This window comes from Schistosoma haematobium, chromosome 4, assembly GCF_000699445.3.
Source record: "Schistosoma haematobium chromosome 4, whole genome shotgun sequence".
In the NCBI taxonomy this organism is placed as follows: Eukaryota; Metazoa; Platyhelminthes; class Trematoda; order Strigeidida; family Schistosomatidae; genus Schistosoma; species Schistosoma haematobium.
Genome location: NC_067199.1, coordinates 14,743,678 through 14,769,859, shown reverse-complemented (window position 1 = coordinate 14,769,859; position 26,182 = coordinate 14,743,678). Strand labels below are relative to the sequence as shown.

General features: G+C 32.5%; 1 protein-coding gene across 1 annotated transcript in view; it reads right to left on the bottom strand.

Moving 5' to 3' along the window:
• Nucleotides 1-26,182, bottom strand: part of MS3_00007483 (uncharacterized protein) — a 49,967-nt gene that overhangs the window by 7,811 nt on the left and 15,974 nt on the right. The window contains exons 12-17 of the mRNA XM_035730023.2: nucleotides 18,469-18,934; nucleotides 13,641-14,294; nucleotides 10,748-10,866; nucleotides 9,021-9,192; nucleotides 7,275-7,627; nucleotides 1,274-1,829 (exon numbers count right to left, since the gene is read on the bottom strand). Of these exons, the coding sequence (XP_035589190.2) occupies nucleotides 1,274-1,829; nucleotides 7,275-7,627; nucleotides 9,021-9,192; nucleotides 10,748-10,866; nucleotides 13,641-14,294; nucleotides 18,469-18,934 (2,320 nt within the window). The remainder of the gene's footprint in view (nucleotides 1-1,273; nucleotides 1,830-7,274; nucleotides 7,628-9,020; nucleotides 9,193-10,747; nucleotides 10,867-13,640; nucleotides 14,295-18,468; nucleotides 18,935-26,182) is intronic.

Genomic DNA, 26,182 nt, shown 5'->3' with positions numbered 1-26,182 from the left:
ATTTTAAAAGTTATTCCGAGTACGAAGGAAAGAACTATAAACATATTTACCAAGAATGGAAAATCATTTCAAACTTTATTGTTACATAATTTGGATGTTACACTTTATAGGAAAAAAGTAAACAGTACAAAATATTGATCTATTTATTATTTAACAACACATAATTCATTATGTATATTTACTGAAAATATTTAAAATTGCAGTTAACAACTTATAAATAATGAGACCAAAAACATTAAAGAAATTAGATAATGTCTTTCAAATGAATTAATTGTATTTATCCAATAATTTAATTATTAATAGATTTGCATTTAAGCCTATTCACTTTGTTTTAAATAAACAGCTGATATCTATCATTTTCATACAATATGTAATCCAAAGTTTAATACACTTAACTGTACTTAACTAGTGAAGTGAATTCACCTTACCTTATTAATATGAAAATTATTATTACTTACAAAATCTGAATAATAAAATTGAGATACCAAAAGAAAGTAACATATATGGGCTATAAAGTTAACTGCAACAATTGTAACGATTACTTCAAAAACAGTACAATAAGAACAGACACATATAGCATAATACAAAGATGGATTCTAGCTGGTATAACTTAGCTATGGAAATTCTCTAAACAAACAAGTGGAAACCAAAGCAACTTACATAAACCGATAGCGATCGTTCAGTGACTGATTCTAAGAAGTGGATTCAAAAATAGCTTAGCTATTAAAAAAAATGCAAATAATTCAACTGAAATCTATAAAATGTCTGGGCCATTACTCTTTTAATAACTGGAAAATCTAAGCTCTAAAAACCTGAATATGATGAAAGGTATAAAATCTATGCTTAAAGTCGAGTCATTTATGAGAAATTCAATCTACATCAATGAATTACAATCGGGAGGTAAAAATAACAGCTTCCAAACGAGTGAAGTTGGACATGTGAACATAATGAATGAGTTCTAGATGATAGGTGGATGGAGTAAATTTAACACTATTAGCAGGTTATTACGGAATGTTAACTACTTTTCAGTATCTACTAGCAATCACTCAGCAAAAATTAATCTGAATATATTTGTTACCACTTATCATCAATATAACGCATGTTAATAAAGACTCTGAATGTGATGCTAAATTAAAGAATGTTGGAATATCAGAGTAAAAGGATTTTCATCAAAAGTCCAATAACCTTGATTCTATGTTAGTCACCTGTAAACATCTTATATCAAAATGAAAGACCGAAAATAATAAAAATTATCAAAACAATCACAACTTACCACCTTCAATTACAATCGCCTCACCACTTGGTCCAAAACCACCAGCAATACTAAGTGGACGAGTTGGTTCACCTGACGAATTACGCCATCTTAACTGTGCACTGTTGAAATTAGCATTTGAATCCAATAATAAACCTGATGGTAGCCTTGGTAACATAATTGTTTTGGATGAAGTGGTATTACGATTAATTGCGGCCAAAGCGATATTTGGATGATGTTGAGAATTCGGATGAATAAAAGCATGAACAGAGGAGGTAGATGTTGAAGAAGAACCTTGATATGGAATCATATTTAAACTACTATTGGAACCATGTGATGATGGTATGAATGTGCCAGGATACCGATCTTTAATTAATAACTCATTAGTCATATCTACTATAGGCGGCAATATAAATGGTGCATTTAATGTGAATGCTTCTAAAAGAGTAGGATGTAATGCTGTTTTTAGACTCCCTCCAATGGAGCCAATTTGTGTGGTACTAGGTATATTGTTATTATCTGAAGAACTACAACTATTGAATGATGAAAGCCGTAGATCACAACCACTCCAATCACGCTGAAACACATGATATTCAAGAAAAATAACAATGACAGATAAATTACCACTATTAGAAAAAGGTTAATAAAATATACGCCCTACAAAAAAAATATATATGATCTAGAGAAAAAGTCATCCATTCAAAAACACATAAGAGACTCAATTACAGATAACCAAAGGTCTTGATTTATACACCTTCATATATAAGTTGTTGTATTAAACTAATTAATTGTCTCATTGAGAACAAAGAATCAAGTTAGATAACAAATCTATACAGGTAAATAAAATCAGAACTAACATGGAAATAACGAATTTTAAAAAGTAAATAAATGAAAACAAATATTGAATCTGGATTGAGATTGATATGAATTGTACAAAATTTACAAGTTGAACAAAATAATATACACAAGATTAAACAAATTATTGTGATAATACGGGCACCACTACTATGTTCAAATAATCGTTCCTCATAATTTTTATATGACTGTAAAAGTTTATTTGTAAAGTTGAAAAGCAACTTTAAATCGACAAGTAGATAGGAGTAGTTAGTAAAGAGATTCTGGTAACCAAGATAAGTATATTTTGAATATTCAAAAATGTACCAAATACATATGAACACCAATGGTAAATGTCTAAGACACAGATGACATTCGGAACTAGAAATAATGAAAATATAGAATTAACTAAAATGGTTACACTGTACTATAACGCAAAAAATTGATCATCACAGTAAATGAAATGCACTGGTGTATTGCATATGCAGACTGATATGTGGTAGGGAAAGTAAAATATGATTGGTCGTTGAGCGTGGACAAAATAGAAACGGTTAACTGACTATTAAATATGTGATTTCCTTTCATTGATTTCTGATCTGGACTGAGTGTGACTACTTGTACTCGAACTGAATAATTTGGTTCTCTATTATGGATCGTAAATCATGGTTCTGATATAACGTGATTAGTCTCATTATCGTAATACGCGTGAGAGTAAAAAATATTTTAAGCATCTGTTACATCGCAAACAATATGAAGAAAAGAAATCGCAATTATAAAGGAGACGTGTATTGATGACTATAAGACAAACACTAGAATTTCAGCCCGTAAATAGCTATTCCTCGTGCAAGCACTTCACGTGATAAGAAACTAGATCATCTTTAAAAAATCACTTGAAATAAATCAGATCCATAGTGATACAAAATCAAATGTGAATAACATGGATTAAAAGTTCCTTGGGGAGACCATAATCTATAGAAGAGCAAATCAGACTAAAGATAGTAGGTCTTGGATTTTAGCGCCAATGATCTTGATCATCAGCTTTAGTATTAAAACTAGCAAAAACAAACGAATGTATAATCAGGTCAAAATGCACACATTTCAAGTTACAGTACATCTTATTTTGATTTTTATATATATATATATATATATATATATATATATATATATATATATATATATATATATATATATATATATATATATAAACAGTTCCCAGTTATTTAAGTTTTAAGTTATAAAAAGAAACGAATAACAATAGACAGTCGTCATAAGAAGTGTTAAATTTCGAATGTCTTTCTAGTATTTAAAATACACGACTAACAAATAAAGCAATCGCTAATGAAAAATAACTATAAGTATTATTAAAAGAACCGCTGACTAACTTGACTCTCATTGGTCAGCATAATATTTTGTTTTTTCTGTTAATTATGATTCTAATGACCTTGAGTAGGCTGCTGAGTAAACATATATATACATACATATGTGAATGGTGCAACCTTCAATGTAAAGTTGTCATCTCATCAATAATAACTGACCTACATGACACTGCTACTGATTAATATGGTAGGTTGAGTATATTCTATGTGACCTATTATCAGAACTATAGCTCTTTATAATCGATCTGAAAAGAAGTGTACACACTGCATAAATATATGTTCTGAAAAACATCATGAACCTCTAATAAATTGTGATTTATTCTTACCAGAAATTTTTTTTAATATAAAAAAATGAAATGGATTATCTGGTAATGAATTTGATTATTAATATGTAAAACGTCAACTGTTTAATTAAATAATAACACAATGATTTAAAAAACATCAGAGATCAAATACTTGCAATTATCACAGGTAACACAGTTTCAACATTTTCAAGTTATATATATATTGAACAAATGAAATTAATAATGATCATGAAATGTAAGAGAGTACTAATATCACTTGTTTTATACATACATTTTATTTTCGATAATAAAAAAGGATTTACGATGTGACATGGTCATATTTTAACTAGTTAGAAAGGCAGCTATTTTGATATGTGATATTTGAATTTCGACAAAAAGAAAATGATTACTATAATGTTATAATTAATAATCACAGACTATACATCTATTCACAAATCAGCATGGCATTAACGTTTTATCAGACTATTTCAAACAAATAGACAATATGCAAGCAGAGTACGATCTGAAGTAAATAACAATATTGATGAAAAATGTTACAAATTATAAAGGCATAGAAAGATATAAAAACCAGTAAGAGAGGAAACATAGATGAAGAAAAAAGTGAAATAAATAATATGGAAAGCAAAAAAAAAGATATAGAATGAAACACTTTAAGACCTGAATATACAAATAATGAGATTCAATTAGCAATAATTCAACAGACATTGAAGATATTTTGAAAACTTACAGAGATTTTTATAGCAACAGTTTTATATTTGATAGATTAACCGTTAATTAAAACTCATCCATAATTTGATTTTTTTAAAATATGAATTATTTAAAAATAAAATGTAGGAACCTTTGAGTTATTGCTTTCTAAGGAGCTATACTTATCACTAAGGTGTCCTTAATATATTTCATTATTCTATTTCAAAAAATTGCAACACTAGTGCAAGTATGATTGGCAAGGTTTGAGCTGATAGTTGCAAATGAAATGAGTATTGGGTAGATTGTTAATAAAAAAATAATGATATATTTATAATATTCTAATGAGTAGAAAAATTAAAATTTTCTGTCGTTTCGTAACTCAATGTAAGCCACTTTCTTCAGAGAATAAATGAGCAAATTAAACTAAACCAAGCTTTTTAGAGGATTGATGGTTCATTAACGGGAAAGCTTTTTAATTAAGCTTATAACAGAAAGTACAAGTCATCAATTTATGTTAAGGTGTATGATAAATCAGTTGGTATTTAGTTACTACCTATTATAAGTGGTTCACTTAATTTATTTATCTCCCTAGTATACAACCAATAACACATTCTTATTTAGTATAGCATGCAACAAATCAACATTTAACTTTATTCAATCTAGAGAATCATAACTAAATGCCCGCCAGAAGGTTTATACGCCTTTTGGTAAACTCTTCAGTAAGAAACACTATCATAATAGCAATATTACTAGTCAATGAAGTGAAAGAGATTCAAGGAAATATTTAGCTGTAAATAAACTGAGTAATTAACTAAGTAAATCCATTTTAAACCTAAAAACAGAAGATGGTGACTTACTACATTTAAAAACAGCACAACTAATGGGAGGTTGTGAAAAAAAGAGTAATGTGAAAACTGAGTATTCTTTGGTGAATTGGTTTGACAATTTTCTCATCAAGTAATCACTAAAACAATTGTTTTGAAATCTTTTTTTCAAAAATTAGTTTACATTATAACTTGTCTTTTGGTTGATTAATTTTGCCATTTTTACTATTCATCAACTACAATTAATTAACTATAAATTTACTACTCAAGCTTTGTATCAGAAATACTCAAGTTATGTACTTCTCGTTATTTTTGAACTGTGATACTTTGTGAACTTGTGTGTTATTAATAAAACTACATAAATGTACTGCAAATCACTCATTTACGTCTCTAGTGTTTTGAAAGGTTTAAGAATGACAGAATTCCTGTGGCCTAAGGGCCATGTGTGACGAACGAAATACGTTTATAGATTTATCGCTAGAGGCAAAGAAAAGATACAGCAGAAACTTAGCAGGTAGAAAAACCAATATTTTGAATAAAAAAGGAACATTAAGAAGAATGTAAAGGAAAAAGATTTTCCACTGTTGAGAGTTGAGTAAGTAATAAATTTATATGCTCCCTCTTAGCAGTCACCAACAGCTCTTCGTAAAAATTAAATTACGCAACTACTAATAGCCACCATATTTAACTCAGAGTTTCTTACACAACTACTTGATAAATAGTCGACAATGTCTGATTTATAATCAAATAAAAGTACGCATGTTTACGGTGAAAAGATAACACTGTGAGTGTACAAACGGTCATTAATCAAATTTATGTAAAATTTAGTCTCCATTCATTGCAGTAGGTTATTCTGAGTTATTCCTGATTCATCGGAACTTTATCACAGTTAATAGTATGAATGTATGCGGTTTACTTGAAAAGTATAATTTGTATTCTTCTGGTGGTCGACTGGATTATGAAGACCTCGACATCTGAAGGAAAACACGGAATACAATGGACAGCTCAGAACCAATTAGACGATCTGGACTTCGCAGATGACCTAGCCCTCCTATCACGTACACGTGAACAGATTCAGATAAAGACAGCCAATGTAGCAGCAGTCTCTGCATCAGTAGGCCTCAGCATACACAAAGGGAAAACCAAGGTCCTCAAATTCAAAGCGGAGAACAGCAATCCAATCACCCTTGATGGCGAAACTCTGGAAGATGTAGAATCCTCCACATATCTGGGAAGCATCGTCGATAGACATGGAGGTTCAGATGCAGACGTAAAGGCGAGGATTGGCAAAGCAAGGGCCGCATTCCTACAATTGAAGAACATATGGAACTCAAAACAACTTTCAACCAATATCAAAGTGAGAATCTTCAATACGAACGTCAAGGCAATTCTACTGTATGGAGCTGAAACTTAGAGAACTACAACAACCACAATCAAGAAAGTACAAGTATTTATAAATAGCTGTCTACGCAAGATACTCAACATCCATTGGCCGGATACCATCAGCAATAGCCTTCTGTGGGAGAGAACAAACCAACTTCCAGCTGAAGAGGAAATTAGGAAAAGACGATGGAAATGGATAGGACATACATTACGCAAATCGTCAAACTGCATCACGAGGCAAGCTCTAACTTGGAATCCTGAAGGGAAGCGGAAAAGAGGAAGGCCAAAGAACACATTACGTCGGATAATAGAAGCAGATATGAAAAGGATGAATTACAACTGGAAGGAGCTGGAAAGGATTGCCCAGGACAGGGTTGGATGGAGAATGCTGGTGAGCGACCTATGCTCCTTCACGAGGAGTAACAGGTGTAAGATAGATAGATATTAAAACATAACATTTTACATTTCAAACAAAGGCTTGAATAACTCGCTTTTTAGTACGAAGACTGAATTTATGTTGTGATGAAAATTTCCAATCTCATCAAATGCAGTTAATTTTTTACATTAAATGAACAAATAAGCATAATTTTGGAAGAAAAAAACAACTGCTTACTTGTTTTGAATAAGTGTGAAAAGTAAACTGTGGACCCATCCAAACACGACGTAAAGGTCCTAAATGTGTAGTTATTTCAACTTGACTATACCAGTAAGAAGCAACATCTTCAGCAGTCCATCCAGCAGGAGTGACGACATTATCATCTGTATCATCTTCATCATTATCATTCTTGTTCTTATTACTATCATTATCTTCGGTGTTTGTTTTTATTTCTAACAATCCAGATTTCACTTGACTGCTATTAGCTGGAGGTAAACTGGATTTCAACGTTGATATAACTTTTTCGTAATTTGTAGATCTGGACGACAGATTGTTATCAGATTCTAATGAAATTTCAGTTCCACCATCCACTATAGAAATGTAATTTGAGAAAGAACAAACGTTTTGCAATGAATATCCGGATAGTAAATACATGTGCATGTAAACATACATATTCACCGACATTACAATTAACTAATGTATAATTTATCATAGGTTTAAATGGCAAAATATAGGAAAAAATTCCATTTGTAAATCAACTTCGATTTCGTGTTTTTGGACTAGAAGAATAACCTATGAGGAATAAAAATGAACACTTGAAGCATAATAACGCCGAATACCTAATTATAAACCCAAGAGATTCAAGGATAATATCTCCTCAAAATCCTCTTCTCAAACTACTGTAACAAAGCATTAGATTTGAAAAAGTTTAAAAAATCTCTAAATTTACAACTGAATATAACTGTTTAATTAACATAAAGAACTGAGTATGATTAAAGAAGTTTCAGAAAACAAGCTAAACCATTAGATGGTCATAAGTACAGTGGTTTTCAGAAATATGAGGTAGTTTTAAGTTAAATAGGAAAACCGGTGAAATGTAAGCAACTAAGACCTATATAGAAATAATTACATAATGAAAAAACCACAAGTTACACTTTCAATATATAAAGTAATAATCCAATTTCAGAGATAATTATCGAAATAAAATACATATAGACCTATTAAGTGATAGCTAAGAATAAGATGGCTGAAGAAAAATGACAATAATCTATGAAAGTAGATCTCCGCGCTGGTTGGTCGTCATTCATAAGCATGATACTTTATAATCTTGAAGGAATTCATACTTCCGAACCATATGTTACCGTTAAATACCACTTTTACTGAATCAATCAGTTCATCAAGGACTTTCAGAAAAACACATAATTAGGCTAGCTGGTAGTTAATTAGGTAGTAAGAAATATTATTTTATTATTCTATATCCAGTGATGACTTAGTTCTGAGGAACACGGTAAATTATTGAAATCGTCAAAGGTGAAGAATATGTAACAAACGTTAAACTAAAAAAATATTGAACATTGTAAGGTTTTTTCTTATTTACGAACTCGATCAAAACATATTCACACTGCCTAAAAAGTCATGTTTGGAAACTTATCTAATATTGTTGTTAGACAACTACTCAGTTCGTAAAGCACATATAAGATATATTTAAATTATGGATCATGCACTTTACATAGAGGTTAACAATATACAGCTTTTACAGTATATACAATCTAAAAATATTAAGTAATCTACTAAATACTTTATATAAACGAGTGATAATTCAGTACACAAATAATCCACAGATCTAAGTAAGATACGATGCAGTAACCTGTTAACAATAAGAATCATTTAATCTCAATAAACAAAAATATAGCATACTAAATTGGATAAAATATTTAATATCAATTAATTTAATGAATAAATCTGCTTAAAATTTAGTATTACTCTTTAAATTAGAAGCATAGTCCGATTTAAGCCTATTTGTTTTACATCTTGCTTGAAGTGTAGACGAGGCTAAAATAAGTGGATGCTGTCTAGGAAATGGAGGCAGGTACACAGCATCTGTATGTAAATTCCATTCGCCAACAGATACACAATCTAGACGAATTGAACCATCCTACAAATGAAGGGAAAAATATTAGGACATAATAAATAAGAACAACCTTATGCACAAAAATAACTTAAAAATTATTTGAAATGGATGCTGTTTTACGTAAATTTTAAATGAGCACGGAAAAAATATGAGTTTATTTCATTATGATGGAAGCCGTAACACAAGTGGAATCTCAATCACAATAAACTGAGAATCAAATAAGGTCAGTATGTGCACTTCGATTAACGAGTTTTCTTAAACTAAAAACAAAAGATAACTATATTTTGATAATAGATTAAGTTTATTTGCTTGTAATCTTTACTAGTTCACAAACCAACTTAAGAATCGTAGATATTCGTGATATATTTGCAAAGGTCTCTTTTTGGGCCTATTATGAAAGAAAAATGTGTTTCCACTATGAAGCATTATAGTGTTTGGAGTAAAAGTCAATCACAGAATTCACAAGTACATAGCAACACGACACATCAGAAATAATCGAAGCCTGAAAATCGAAAAGAAAATGATCTCTAATGTGAATAAAACTAGTGGTATTTTCAGATTTAACTTGCTATATGACGTAGTCTGGAAACCTGAATCTTAGTGACTAAGACAGGATTTAAGCCCCTAAGTGCACGCATTATAAGTTCATTGAGTAAATTAGCAAGTCATGATTATATATGCATACAGTTAATGCCATTTTCGGCCGAAGATAAATATATGTACAAATATGTGTTTAACTTCAAACATTAAGGAAATTTCATTACACAACGTTTGCTATGTTACAACGAGCCTAATTGACTTAACAGTGAATCGTACTGTCTATAATTTAGAAAAAAAATTAAGATTAGAAATACAATACAACGATCCCATGCATGGTTATGAATTGGGATTAATGGAGTAAGTTAGCTCATCAAATGGAAGTAGTTAGGAAAATGCTTGAACTTTTAATCCGATTACTGGAACAAAGATCCAAAAGAATCATTTAAAGCATATCTGTTTTTAAGAATTCAAAGACTGATTGAAATAATGTACTGATAGTGGAAGAACTACATAGCAACAAAGACATTTTTTAATGGACTTAGCCACTTGAAGGAATGGAGTAAATTAAGTTTCAACAGATGATTTCTTTATCAAATTATTGTTTAACTTCAGACATCAAATTGAAAGTTTATTTACAAACATATAAATATACCGAAATATATTTAAGAAGTGAATAATTAGTTCAGGGTGAATAATTTACATTGAAAATAAAATCAGACAGAAGAAAAAGACATTTCGATAAGAATTAACTAATATTAAATATCCTATTAAAAGTAGTAAATAAATAGACTGTTACGTTACTCCATCAACTCCTAGTTACGATTATCAGACTGCCTTAATCTCATGCTCATGTTATTCCTGATTGTTATCAATGGCTCTTGTTATTAAATGTATGTGCATTCTGCGTGCTCACTGGGCCGTTAGAGAACTTTTTCTATTATTTTTTTCTCTTTCAGATAACCTCACATATCTTCAGGCTAAACGCAAACCTACGAAAAGATGAACGTAACAGTTAAATGAATAAATAAGATTTTTATACCTGATATAATTTCCCACCGACTGTAGCTGTATCATCTGCACTAACACATAAATCATATTCTATTAAGCGAAGATCGGCTGTCAAAATAAATAATGCATCTACAGCACGAGACTTTCCGACTACAAAGAAAGAAAATTATTGGATACAGTGTGTTTATAAAGGAATAAATATATCTAAGAGAAACAAAGCTCAATGAACTTGAGCTGATGAATCCTTAAAAGTGATTTTAAGATTACTTTACATGTTTTTTGTATTGAAGAGATTTTTGACGAAATAACAGATTTATGATGATTTAATGGGGTTATATATGGAAGAGCCACAAAATAACAAGTTTGTGTAGTACATAACATAGATGTTATGCTTATAGAATAGGAACCTTTCGAAAACCAACTAAGAATGTGTAAAGGCTTCTACAAGGTAAAGCAAATAGTCAAGAAAGCAAGTGAATCTATCACAGTGAATATGGAGTACAGTTCACTGAAATCAAATAACAAAAAGAAAACATAACAGAACATATTAAGAATGTCAGATAGATGTGGTAAGAAATAATTCTTTGATGAATTACTTTGGATATTTATTTATAGGCTTATCAGTCGTAATCGTAAACATCAATAAGAAGATTCAAACAACCAATATAAGTGAATTAAAACTTCACCTCACTGTTCAAACCAATGGTTATCTGGACTCAGTAGCTAAGTTGATAATGAGATTAAATTTGAAGCGAACGTCATTAGGCTCTAGTGCTGGATTGAACATCAATAGGATAAAACGCATATCCTATATTCCACGGCTAACCACTATCCATCTATGTTTATAATGCTTATGAACTAAGGTAATACCGATACAATCCACACAGAGTGAAGATATACCAATAAGAGACTGACTAAATGCAGTCCGAAATATCAATGGGAAAGCCCAAACAAACAAAAATATTTCTTAGGGGATCATCATATAGTCCTAAGTCAACTACATCCTTCATAGTTCGTCAATTACAAACAAAAATCTATTACTCGGCGTTGTAACTACGATTGGTGACCTAGTATTTTACTTATAATGTGGCATGGACTAAACAGGTACGTGTGATCAAACATCAAGCTTTCTAGTGTTTTATGTGACATATCGATCATACAGGAATGGGATTGACTGATTTACTGATAACAGTGTACTCAAGACTACAAAAAGCACCAAAGCCAGATTTGTCTACCTTCTTAGTTCTCTAACTTACGCAATTAGTGTTCGACAAATACTTTCTTCATGCCACCTCAAATTATATATGCCTGTTTAAGTGTATGCGCTAAAGCGGATAAATTGGTGAGAAAGCAAGAAAGGTCACTCGAGACGCTTTAAAGAGATATTGTAATGGAAACTTTCTGTCAGAGATGCAATTGCAAAGTATTAAATTGGATGAAGACACCAAAAAACATATGGCTTTAAAGCTGTCAAGACAAATAGTCAAGTTCTTTTGATTTGCAAAATCAATTGCTTTTAAGTTGTATGCCAATTATCTACCTAGTGGTTTAACCACATGAGATACCAATATCCTTTTTACGCTACTCATAACTATATTTTTGATTACTACAGAATAGCTATAATTTGATTAGGCTTTATAGTCATCAACTGGGACAAAACCGTATAAAACCTTTACTATTTTACTTAGCTACTTACATACCTTTTCAGTAATAAAACTTGAAATCCTTCAAAGAATTGATAAGGACATGGGTTGTCAATCGAGGTTGTGAATTTGCTATTAATAAAACTAATTTAGTATTTCCATAAATTTTAATTTGTTAGAAACAAGTTTCATCCTCAAGCATCAATCCCAACACTTGTACCACATAGACCTGTTATGTATTTAAACACGACTCTGCGCCAATTTACACTATTTACAAACATTTAACAATAGTTTAGTATGTCTAAATAAAATTAGAATTTAATATTCAACAAGTCATCCGAAAAGATATTGTAATAAAGACGTTTTACTTCTCCGTGAGTAAATAACAACTATGTCCACCACAATGAATATCTCTGAGATAAATTTACTGAAGATCCAGCGAGAACTAATGATCTCTAGTTACTAATTTATTAATAAGACAGTAACACAACTATAACATTGCATTAGGACTATGTAACGACATTGTAAACTGATATAAGCAACTAAAAACCGACCAAAGGTATCATACTCAAAAGGTTAGAGATTTAATTTCTTATAATGCAATAGTCATAGACTGTTGAGTAATGTCGAGTGAGGATGATATACGAAAGACTTGTGACAAAAAACCATAACTTCATAATGTCGATAATTATGTAGTAGTGTTTAACTAGTTAGATTAACAGCCAGTAATCAATATTTTCTTTTTACAACCCTTGATTCCCTTTTTCTAGTACTTGACAGCTTATTTACATACTACTAGTACATGTGATCCAAAGGGCAATTCGAAGCCCTGAAGTATCTACTTTAGTACTTTTAATTCTTCTTTTAAATGACAATTGCTATTATGGTGATGTAGAATGCAAAACTATAACTGACATTAATAATTACTAAGTACTGAAATACGTCTAAAGGATCACAAAGCAAGTAATCATCGCCTTTAATCTGACTTAGAGTGTTTATATTCAAGTGAAATTAACAATGTTTAATTTAGATCTTCCCACGAATTTAGTACGTGCTCAAAACCTTTCAGTGCATAGGATATTAAAAGTAGCATATTTTACACATTACATCACTTATATTGTTTTAGGTACCACCGAATACATTTAACAAAACATATACTTTCATTTGGTAGGAAATTGAAAAAATATATGCACACTAAAGAACACAATATAATGAAAATAACTAATTTACACAAAGAAATCCTATGAGCATGCTAACGTATAAAAAGTTCTTGTGAATTACCATACGGGTCACTACGATAGTCTGAAGATACATTATTTAGACGAAGTTGATTTGGAAGGAAACATACAGGAGGTCCAAAACGTGCAGCTCTAACACTATTACTTGTTGGACTAGATATATCTTGATTCAAATTTTGAAGTGATTGCCCACTTCTGTGACGCCGAGTATGCTTGCGTGAATGAAAAGAAGAACGAGATGCTGCACTAACTGGCAATTGTGTATATGTGCAAACTTCAGGGCAGTGAACATGATTAGGATCAGAATAGCATGATTTAACAGATGATAAGTGACGATTAACTATTACCGCATTTATATTTTTCATAGGTGTTACGGCTTCAAAAGCACTACTGGCGGCGCCTCGAGCAATAGATGTCACACTGCTACCACTAGATGGTTTCAATCTTGCTTCAGCTTTAACTCGACAAGGTTCTGGATAGGGAGGCAACCGAGAATTAGTAGTGTTATACAACGCGTTCGGTGGACAAGCACATAATCCTTCACTATTTAGAAACAACATAGTAGGCTGTTCAGAAACATGAAGATGACTACTGGATGATTCTGAAGAAAATGGATTTGAATGCGTGAAAAAGTGTGATGCATCAGACAATGCTGAATCACCAGAGAGAATCGACGAAGAATTTGAACTCCCCTCATCTAAACAAGGAAAAAGTTTAAATTTAGGTACATTTAAGATATACATAGTATGGAGAATAGTTTTAGAGAGAGGTAATCACTGGTAATCCATAAAATATAGTCTAGAACAAATGACATTAGACAAAATGCATCTACTATTGTTTCAGTAGACGAGAAAATAGTTTATTTTTTCAATACCGCAGAATAGTATCAAGTAAAATGTAAGGAGGAATTGGTAAGTCTTATATATATATATATATATATATATATATATATATATATATATATATATATAATTTTGTCAATCTTTTGAAAACACAAAAGCACTAGATACAAAAGTTTCAATGAAAAAGAATAAATTAATTATGACCCTTAACCCACCTGCATCAACGAAAAAATACAAACTGTGATAAAGCTTAATATACTTATTTACGAGTAACGTCATAAACTTATTACTAACAACAGCTTTAGAAAACATATGATTCGATATAAAAAAAATAATCCTCCCTTTTGAATCCGTATAAAACTTACATACAGTATAGCATAGATATAACTTTGAAACAAATAAGTCTGCAGTACTCTCATATTCCATATATAATAACGGTTAAGGTTCATCGATTTTACTTGTAGCTACCCGTTGATAAAACACAACCTAGTAAATTAGGTAATTTGTTTGTAAGCAGCTGACGAGAAACCATGAAATATAATGAATTCATATCATTCTGCATCAATATTTGTTCTGGCTTTATTTAAATTCATAAAGGGAACTAATTGCATGAAATTAGGTGATGATTGTGAAAGAAGTTAATTGAATGGAATTCTAAATCATATCTTATAATTCACTGAAAACGTGAACCTATCCAAGTTAGACTATCATTGAAAACCTGGAAACATTGGGAAGCCTTTTTGTTCTAGTATAGGACTCTTCAGAAGTGTGCATCCACGACCCGACACATAGAAATCGAGCTGAGGAGTTTCAGTCTCACACGCGAACACTACCTCTGAACCACTGAGCCGGTATTCAACATTGTTAATGTTTTATTTCAATCAATCTGCTACATGTCACGACCATCTTCCATTGTCTCCAGTGGGCAACTGCCTCACACTCAACGCAGTTTAGCTCCATCAGTCATGGGTTCTCGAGTTCGCGCGCGAGACCAGAGGTTTTGGGCTCGACTCACTCGTGCGAAGTCTTAGATCCCCACTGCTGAAAAGTCTCCCAGTTAAACGAAACGGCCATCCAGTGCTTCCAGGTTTTCGATGGTGGTCTTACATCGGTTCATGAATTCAATCAAATTTACATATCTCCACAAACCTATACCGTCATATCTTATGATTGCACACTAAGTTATTTGTATCAAATGAAAACAGATGGTCCAATGAAATCACTTTTCAATCATACTTTTAGTTCTGTAGTTATAAAACATCATGCATATAGGACTATTTGAACACATGAAAATATGATACGGGATATACTCTTTACATGGATATGATATTCTGCATAAAGAAATGAGTGTGAAGTTTCCTTAGAAATTATTAAGGCACTGGACGTAAGTGTCACTGACTAACTGGTCAGTCCCGGATACATTCCTTTGTAAATGATTTGCTTTATAAACTTTGTTATCTTCATGTGGATCCTCATTTCTAATCACATAAACAACTGACCCTGATATGATAGGGAAAATCAATATTGATTGGAGTACGACTGACATACACAACTGATTTCATCTAGTTTCCTATGTCATTTAGCCATAATATAAGAGTCAATTACATAACTTAGCAAGATAGTTACATCTATTGGCGATAATAGTTCAATCTTACGATACAGTAAATTGTGCTTATAAATTTAGTTACCGATTAATTAGTGTCCAGTGCTACTCTGACTATTGGTGTAAATAAAACGTACAAAGGTTGTTGTATTCATATTTGCTTTTGATTTATTTTTGGTGTAGAACAAATCCTCACTTATCGTCATTACTTTGTGTGATTCAGTTTCATTTGGCAAGTACCAACTTTCCGCGGATATATCAGACCTCTATCTTAAAGACTGATACGTTGAATCTATGTCAACATATATACTGATAGCAGATTGAATTGAAAGACAGAATTCTAGGAATTCACCCCAATCCACAAACTGAATCTTTATTAAATAGAAGTTCTGTCCTTTGGTTGTCAACAAACCTTTACGGATGTGTATGCAAATGTTTAACGTGTACTTATTTCAAAGTAATGTAATATTCAACTTACCTTTGTTCGGTCACTTATTGTTTCGATTTGCATGACATAAGATGAAGCGATTATACTGATTTATGAATAATAATAAATCTAAAAGGTTTAGAAATCCTACTGCTAATTTCAAGATTTTTCTGCATGATACAATAATGATTCACCTTTCGAGTTCTTAGAATTATTTCGTGATGGTAGATCGGTCTGATAGATATCTGTTCATGACGTTGTGAAGGTAGTCACTATTCTGGAAAACAGATAAGGGATAGTTTATTGCACTTCCCCATAAGCTGCAATTGATATGTCAAGTTACAGATCTCTTAAATTCTGCTTGTATATAACTGCTCTTTTATGGTGTCATGCTGTTACTGTTGTCAAGTTGTTGTCAAGTCAAGGATTCAAGAAGGTTTAGCTCTTTTATTTATATTTTTCTTGTCGACTGAAACAACAGAAAACTAGATTCATAGTTAATGAGGACGCTGTTGATAAACTAATTACTCGCTACACCATATACCTAAAATCGTCGGTTTGATTATTGGAAAAATTGTAGATTTTCGTTTGTACAAAAATACCTCTAGCAATTAACCTAGAATAGGCTATTGTCTATGTGACAACTGAAGTGGATACATATCAACTTGGTATGAATTTACTAGCTTTAACTAAATTTTAATACTGTGATGTTCTGGAAGTAACTTATCATTGCTAAACAGATGAAATAGTGACTTTGATATGTTTTAATCCTATTGAATCAAAAAGAACCACATCACTGAAGAATATCACTATTTCGATATCGTAAACAACTCCACCTGTAGCTCTTCTAGAGCTACTGCCGGTCCCAAGCCCGGGTAAAAGAAGAGGGTTGGGCATGGGGTCAGCAACCCCATCTCGTACAAAACAACCTTGCTAAAAAACCGCTAATCAGAATAAACAAATTAAACCATTTAAACTCTGCCCTCGGAGTTGAAGGAAGAATTATAACGCCTCATGATTAAAGCTGAGATTCTTTAGAAGTCAAGAGGCCGATGCCCCTTCTAAAAACCAGGATTGCTCAGGACATAGTTCGATGGGGAATGCTGGTGAGCGGTCTATGCTTCTCCATGAGGGGTAACAGGAGTAAGTAAGTAATATCGTATGGATACACGTTTTTGGTCATTTTTAAAAAGATGTTGAAGAAGTGATAAAGTGATTGCAGGATTTAGTTTTACAAACTATTTTTCTGTATACTTCACTAGATAACCTTTATGCTGGCTTCCCCAAGAATTATAAAACTGATCAAAGGGAGAAATCTGACAACACCAACAAAAGATCCTACTGTTGAGATTTTCAGGTCGTGAATGATCCCTTGTAAAACTGGATTAAAAACACTGCTCTGTCACTGAATAGTAATCAGTAGTAAAAGGTTCCAGAGCTGACAGAATTCAATCAATCACATTTGTAACGTTATCCAATTAGGCTCAATGATTTGTTGATCTTAATTATCTGTAAAGTATTAGACAATTCATTCATTAACAGGACTGTATATTTTACCGAACTCTGAATAACAAAGATAAAAGATAAGTAAATAATTCCAAATATCAATTCCAAAAATACTAATGATTTCAAGATTTCAATAAAGTATTTGAACGATTTCAAAACCATATGGTTAACTATTCAGATATGAATAACTTCTTTTTTCAACGTGATTTTATCCATCTTAAGAGCAACTATACAAATAAATAAATTATAAAGGAAAAAATCGAAAAGCTGCCTATGTAGGGAAATATGACGCTAAACTTAACAAATTAATTAGGCTTAAGGCATAATATACTCAACCTCAAAAGAAATGGAGGTTAAATCAATATACTGGCGAGGTTGAAGAGGTAAAAGTGGACAGACATTTACATACTTTAAACTGTGAAATTTCTCATAAAATCATCCATAGAAAAATGCAGTGGAAGGTTGTTTATAAAAATGGTCACATATAACTTACTAATACAACAGTCAGTAGTTTCCTTGAGAGGAGTCATGAAAGCTGTGAATCCTAGATGAGGGCATTGAGGTGCAAAACCTGCAATTGGTGCAGTTTGACAAAAATTCGAAGCTGCTCTAGATACACCAGATGCGAAACCAGACGACTGACTACGGATAGTATAAGGATGTTTCATAGAACTAGACTGGGGAATGTGGCACGGAATATTGATAGAATTGCTAGAGGAGTTACCGCTAAATCCAGTTGACTCAGTTGCACTTCTCTCAGGTTGTGGTCTAGTTAGATGATACTCTTCTAAACCAGATGATCTATGATATCTCGAAGTACGATTCACAACGTGAGGTCGAGTGTGTGTACGAACAGTGATCGGACCTCCATAAGCAGTAACAGGGAAAACATGTGTAGTCCCATGATTGCTGCTCACAGCTACCCACCGAGAATCATGAGAGAAAGTAGCATCCACAATCTAAATATGTAGGAATCAAATGAAATAATAAATTTATTGAGTAAATGTATTACTCTGAATTTTTTTCTACGCAACATAAATGCTAGTAGTGCTAGTGCAAAAAAGTATGCATATTACAATATTTCTATGATAGAAGATGAATTCTTATATCTAACAGACACGCAATAGAAAACAAAAGACACGCACGCACTAGACAAGAATATTTAAGAGGTACTTTAGCTAAGTGTAAAAATATCAAATTGGAAATACTTTGTGTATAATCAAATTCTGCAACAAGACGCTCTATGTTGTGACAATATAAACTTAAACATATTTTAATTGATCAAAAATTCCCATTATATTAAAAACACAATTGTATGAACGAAGAATATTCTTCTCAATAATTTCTCATCAGGTTCTACAATTATAAATCCAGATTAATAATCCATAAAATTGGCCAGATTTAAGGCAAAATACATCATCATTTGGAAACTGTAATATGTGGATCAGAAATTGTTTGTTATATAAAATAAAATCGTTAATGTTGGGGCTGACTAATATGAAGTGTCAACTTGAATCAGTTTATAAGCGAAATGAAATTGTGCGATAAATGATCAGAATAAATATGGTCAACATGGGGTAAGAGAGAGGGAGAGAATATTATGATTACAAATCGGAAATTACGTAATATGTAAAATAATTAGGTCAAATATAGTAGATTCAGGGGTGGATATTGAATAAATTCCTCAAAAAGGTTATCAAGTGTAAAGACAATAATAATAATAATAATAATAATAATAATAATAATAATAATAATAATAAGAAGAAGAAGAAGAAGAAGAAGAAGAAGAAGTTTGGGACATAAAATGAACATTAATCAGATTATGTCACCACATTATAAGATTGATTATTAGCTAGTTGGCCAGGGTAAAGGAGTGGCTGAACATACTTCTTTTGGATACAAAGCTCTGGCTTTTTGATCCGAATAGCAATTGCTTCAGCCGTCTGTAGGATTCGCAGTCTGACGGAATTAGGTAGACTGCTGTTGACACGATAAACTATTGCAAAGATTGCTCCATGTTGGCTGTATGTCCTGTTTGGACTAAATGGTCTAAGATGGAGCTGTTAACAGTTTGACAACACCTTTGCTTAACCACACGGGTAGGTGCTCACGAGCCCGAATGTACAAATTCCTAGAACATCTGCCAATATAACTTGCTCCACAGGAGCAGTTGAATTGATAGATACAGAAGGAGGTGGCTAGTCTAAGTAATTTATCTTTCAACCTCGGAGTGATTATTGGTCGTGTGGAGAATACTAGTTGTAGTTTAGCTGCGTTGAAAGTCCTTTGAATTGATCTACTTAACTTAAGTCTTAACATTTCACTGCGTCTCCTCTGAATGTAAGCGTATATATAGAGGCTTTCTATTTACTGTTGGACATTTCTACGCTGTCTTTATTGCTAAGTTTTATTTATAAATTTCTCTGGATACCCTGAAAGAAAATGGATATCCAGAGAAATTTATAAATAAAAACTTAGCCAATAAAAGACAGCGTAGAGAATGTCCAACAGTAAATAGAAAGCCTCTATATATACGCTTACAATTCAGAGGAGACGCGCCGAGTGAAATGTTAAGACTTAAGTTAAGTAGATCAATTCAAAGGACTTTCAACGCAGCTAAACTACAACTAGTATTCTCCACACGACCAATAATCACTCCGAGGTTGAAAGATAAATTACCTAGACTAGCCACCTCCTTCTGTATCTATCAATTCAACTGCTCCTGTGGAGCAAGTTATATTGGCAGATGTTCTAGGAATTTGTACATTCGGGCTCGTGAGCACCTACCCGTGTGGTTAAGCAAAGGTGTTGTCAAAACTGTTAACAGCTCCATCTTAGACCATTTAGTCCAAACAGGACATACAGCCAACATGGAGCAATCTTTTGCAATAGTTTATCGTGTCAACAGCAGTCTACCTAATTCCGTCAGACTGCGAATCCTACAGACGGCTGAAGCAATTGCTATTCGGATCAAAAAGCCAGAGCTTTGTATCCAAAAGAAGTATGTTCAGCCACTCCTTTTACCCTGGCCAACTAGCTAATAATCAATCTTATAATGTGGTGACATAATCTGATTAATGTTCATTTTATGTCCCAAACTTCTTCTTCTTCTTCTTCTTCTTCTTCTTATTATTATTATTATTATTATTATTATTATTATTATCATTATTATTATTATTATTATTGTCTTTACACTTGATAACCTTTTTGAGGAATTTATTCAATATCCACCCCTGAATCTACTATATTTGACCTAATTATTTTACATATTACGTAATTTCCGATTTGTAATCATAATATTCTCTCCCTCTCTCTTACCCCATGTTGACCATATTTATTCTGATCATTTATCGCACAATTTCATTTCGCTTATAAACTGATTCAAGTTGACACTTCATATTAGTCAGCCCCAACATTAACGATTTTATTTTATATAACAAACAATTTCTGATCCACATATTACAGTTTCCAAATGATGATGTATTTTGCCTTAAATCTGGCCAATTTTATGGATTATTAATCTGGATTTATAATTGTAGAACCTGATGAGAAATTATTGAGAAGAATATTCTTCGTTCATACGATTGTGTTTTTAAACATATTTATTTAAAAGCTAAGTTCCGAAGTCAACCTATCATCAGTTCGTATCGCAAAATAATTGTTTGGAGAGCCAACAGGAAAAAGCCTAAACGTCTAGGTTTTCAGTAAGATGATAATAACATGAAGTTAATGTAAAATGTTTAATGCAAGGATCTAATCGAAAACAAAATTGTTCTAAATTTACAATATGGGAATATTTCAAATATGCAAGAAAGTTCGAAATGGTGTATGATAACATGCCTACTACATCTGAATTCGAGAAAAGATGACCAAATAAATTTTCACTGAAATAAAAGTTTTTTCATAGTGTAGAGAAGATAGGACACTCAGTTTATTTGAGGAAATGGTTTTAAAAAAACCGATGTTCAGTACATGAACAACAAAAACTAAGATACTGAAGTGCATTGTCTATTGATACTATCGTATAATTAGATTAAAACAATGGATAACGACTTCTACAGGAAAGTACAATGACAAAAATATAACATGAACGGTATAAGCTATAATTAGTAGAATAAATAGAAAAATATATTTTGGTAAAGCAAAATGTCGAAAGCACGTAAAAAAAACTTAGTGGTTTATTACAAAGAAAAAAGTATCACCTTTTAGTGGCCCACTAATCTGACTCCAATTCGTTATATATTATGAACATATTTAACTCCGTGTATTACGTAGGTTAACCCCGTTTGTAGGATGGTGGTAATAAGAAGCCAACTGAGAGTTGGGTTGGATAAATTTATTTCAAGCACTCGTTTATCTCAACAGACATTCAGAATGAAAAGTAGGAAATCAAAGAGAAGAGGAGGAGGCAAACCCATTTGATAAAACGTGACTTATTATTTGTAACCAGATAAAAATGAGCTGTAGACATGTGATGAATGGGATAAGTGATACACACACAAACGCTCATATAAAACAGAGAATAACTAACATGGTCAAAATACGACTCAAGAAGAATGAATAAACTGGTCTGTCCGGAAGCTAAAATAATTCATGTGGGCTTGGGGTAAGGCTTAACACTACAACCTACTTCTAATTTCGTCATTAAATTAGAGTTTCATCATTCTAGAAATGTAAAATATGTAGAAATACAGATAAACTAACATAATAAATGAGTAAACAATCCTATTTCAGCCTAGTCGATTCTTCTTGAAATTACAGACCTTAATACTAACAAGTCGATTAGACTGATCATATTAATAGACCTTACAGTATATGCAGTTCGATCAAAAAACTATCGCCCACTGCATAAGCATAGAGGTTGGATGTAACTCGAATATTCTGAAATAAGACGAAGAATATGAAGAGAAAAACTGTTATTACTGCTGTATAATGGTAGAAAGCAGCATAAAAGCAGAGGTTCGTGAAAAACCAGTACAAAAAATGTTGGTAAAGTGAACACAACAAGGAGAATTACGACCAGCGTACACCAAAACTACCAAACAACAAGAAATCTCATCTTAAGTAAGAAATAACTTCAGGTAAAACCATCTTTAAACGTTAGTTATTTTAAAAAATATGGTTGCAACACTAAATATCATAGGGAAATCCTATTTCGACTTAGCTTATATTAGTATTTTTCTTTGTGAATCACGTAACTGTACTATGACCACTAAAATGAGTAATCATTCCTAGAGTAATCGACCAGGGATAGAAACACTTAAACCTCAGGAAGAACCTTGTAGTTTCACCAGAAGAACTAACGATAAGTCCACATGGATTAGTCAAGTCCAAATGCAAATTCTCATGCTCCCAAGTCCTTAGTTATAATGCTCAGTTACCGGGTCAGTTGTTAAAAGTATCACTAATTACGTCTGAGTCACAACTCATATTATTTAAGAATAAGCTCGCAAGGCAAATGTTGGGACGGCTTCGAGAAGCATGACGAAGCCTCCAGAGGCTGTAAAGAAGCTGGAGAGATTCTAACCAATCAGAATGTGACAGAGCTTTCTAGAATGCTGACGTGGCATGCTACGATTCGACGGTAGCACAACTTGCCTCCTTGTGGATCGGCTGAATCACAATGATGTTGCATTCAACGCTAATAACTATAAATAACCATGTTTTTATGTACTTTTTTATTCTTACCCAATGTTCACTTCCCCTGCTTCTTCTGTCATCTGATTTGAGAATCTGAGGTTCTACACGTTCGAGTGCCGTTAGTCATATATCGTATTCCACCGTAATCAAGTAGAGAACGTAACAGTAAATCAATCCAAAAACCTAAACAGCCACATGACCAAGACACTTCAGACATACAGCTGAGTATTTATTTATTTATTTGAACACATAAATATTGATACAAGAGGGCACCAAATACATATGCACCACACAAAACAATGAGAATTTGAAGAGAAGGAAAAAAGTAAGGAGTAAAAAAACAATAACGTACAGATTAGTGTAAAGTGGTGTAATAATAATAATAATAATAATAATAATAATAATAATAACAATAATAATAATAATAATAATAATAATAATAATGGGGGAAACGGGAAGGTATAATCAGAAGAAATCTTTCAGTTAAGGGAGATACAACCAATTTTTGTGAAGAAAGTAAAAGAAGGTTACAGCAGGATCGCCACTGGCTTCTATTCTGAGCCATATCTGATAACGTTTCTAGCCACTGTGTAGCACCATCTCTCGAACCCCAACCAGGGAGTCGTGAAGGACCAACACAAGCCAGTCCTTTGCAGCTTTCTTTCATACCACGACACCATGTCATACACTGACCACCTCTCCGCTTTCTCCAACCAGTCCCAGAGTCGGCAAATAATGCACGACGTGGAATTCTCTGGGACGACACTCGTAGAACGTGTCCAAGCCACCGAAGTCGGTGTTTCAAGATGGTGACACCAATTGGATTATCGTCTCTGTGTCCGAAAACGCGATGCCGAACCTCTGCATTACTAACATGGTGTTGCCACTGGATGTCAGCAATCCTTCGGAGACAGCGATGATCGAACACAGAGAGTCGTCTAACGTCCTCAACTCGGAGAGACCAGGTTTCGCAAGCATAGAGCAGAACTGCTCTCACCGACGCGTTGTAGATCCGACCTTTCACAGCCAGACTAACATCACGAAGGCGCCAAAGGTGGCCCAGATTGGCATAAGCCGCTCTGGCTTTCACTATTCGTGCATTGATCTCATCACTCACACCTCCACCAGCACTTATGCAGCTACCCAGATACACGAACTTCTCAACTACGTCTATCTGCTCACCGTCCAGGGTGAGTACAGGATTAGAATCCTGCCAGTCTTGTAGAAGTACTTTGCACTTCGAAGGTGCAAAGCACATACCATACAGCTGAGTAACAAACATTCATACATTTATGAACGGTAAAAAGCAAAGGAATTATTCATCTATCAAAAGATAGCTTGTAATAATAATTCATATAAAAGGATCACAAAAATCTGTTTGAAAAATACTCAGACAGTACAGACGCACATATTTATCGTTAGTTGATTCGTCCCAGCAAATTATATTTAAGAAATCATCACTACAAACACATAAGCCCAAAGAAAGTCCGACAACAATATGGTGTATTTTCTTATTTAATAAACCACCTCATACGAACAACTTAAAATGTGAAATAAATTGTTACGACATTACATCCGAACCATTAGGAATAACCTTGACTGTATAGTGCGTTAATGACCGACTAACTCCGACGATTTCCAGAAAAGACCACTAAACAAAATACAGTATTATGGACGAATGCTACCAGAATCCAGTTACATGATAAGTGATGTCATTTAATTAGAAAACAAGAGGCATTTCTGAAGTTATTAGATCATGATCAACGCAGAGCCTAGCACGAGTATGCTTTAGTATAAGCTGTTATACTATATGAGCAAAAAGAGATGAAATAAACATAATGACTAGAAAAGAATTCAGAAAAGTTGTAGTAGCACTGCTAGTAGGAAGGACCAAATATTGAGAAAATGATCGGAGAAGGGATAAAAAGGTATGTCTGAAGAAATACTGAAACAATGTGAAATATTAGCACGTATCGTTTACTTGTCTATTTTTGAAAACCTCCACTCAACATAAGATTTAACAATGAATGCAATTTTGATGAAAATTCTAACAGCTTAAATAGTTAAAACACATTTAGATGAATTGTGCTACATACATATGTTTACACACTAATGAAAGGTTAAACACCAAAATAAGAAACTGTAAATAAAAATGAGATTTAAAGAAGTAAATTAATTTGATGAATAAAATCTTTAAAAAATAAGTATCTATGACATTTGATTTAAAAAAAAACAAGCGTGTTTACACTTGTACAAAGATCATTTACATATATCGGTCTTGCTCAACAAACGAACAATAAAATGTTGGTCATAATACACTCTAAAAATAGGTTTTGCACTTTTGTAGTTGATGACAATCAATTTTACCTAACATGGATTCTTATTATCGATTTGTTTCTAAAAGTTGTTCAAAAGAGTATATTTTTGCCAATTACTTTCTTTTTAAACTTAACTTGATGCTAACAGTCGCTACGATGAGATGAAATTTTAAATATTCTATCTGCAACTAAACATTTTTAATGGATGTTTATAATAGCGTGACGATTATTTAAACGATTTGAAGTACT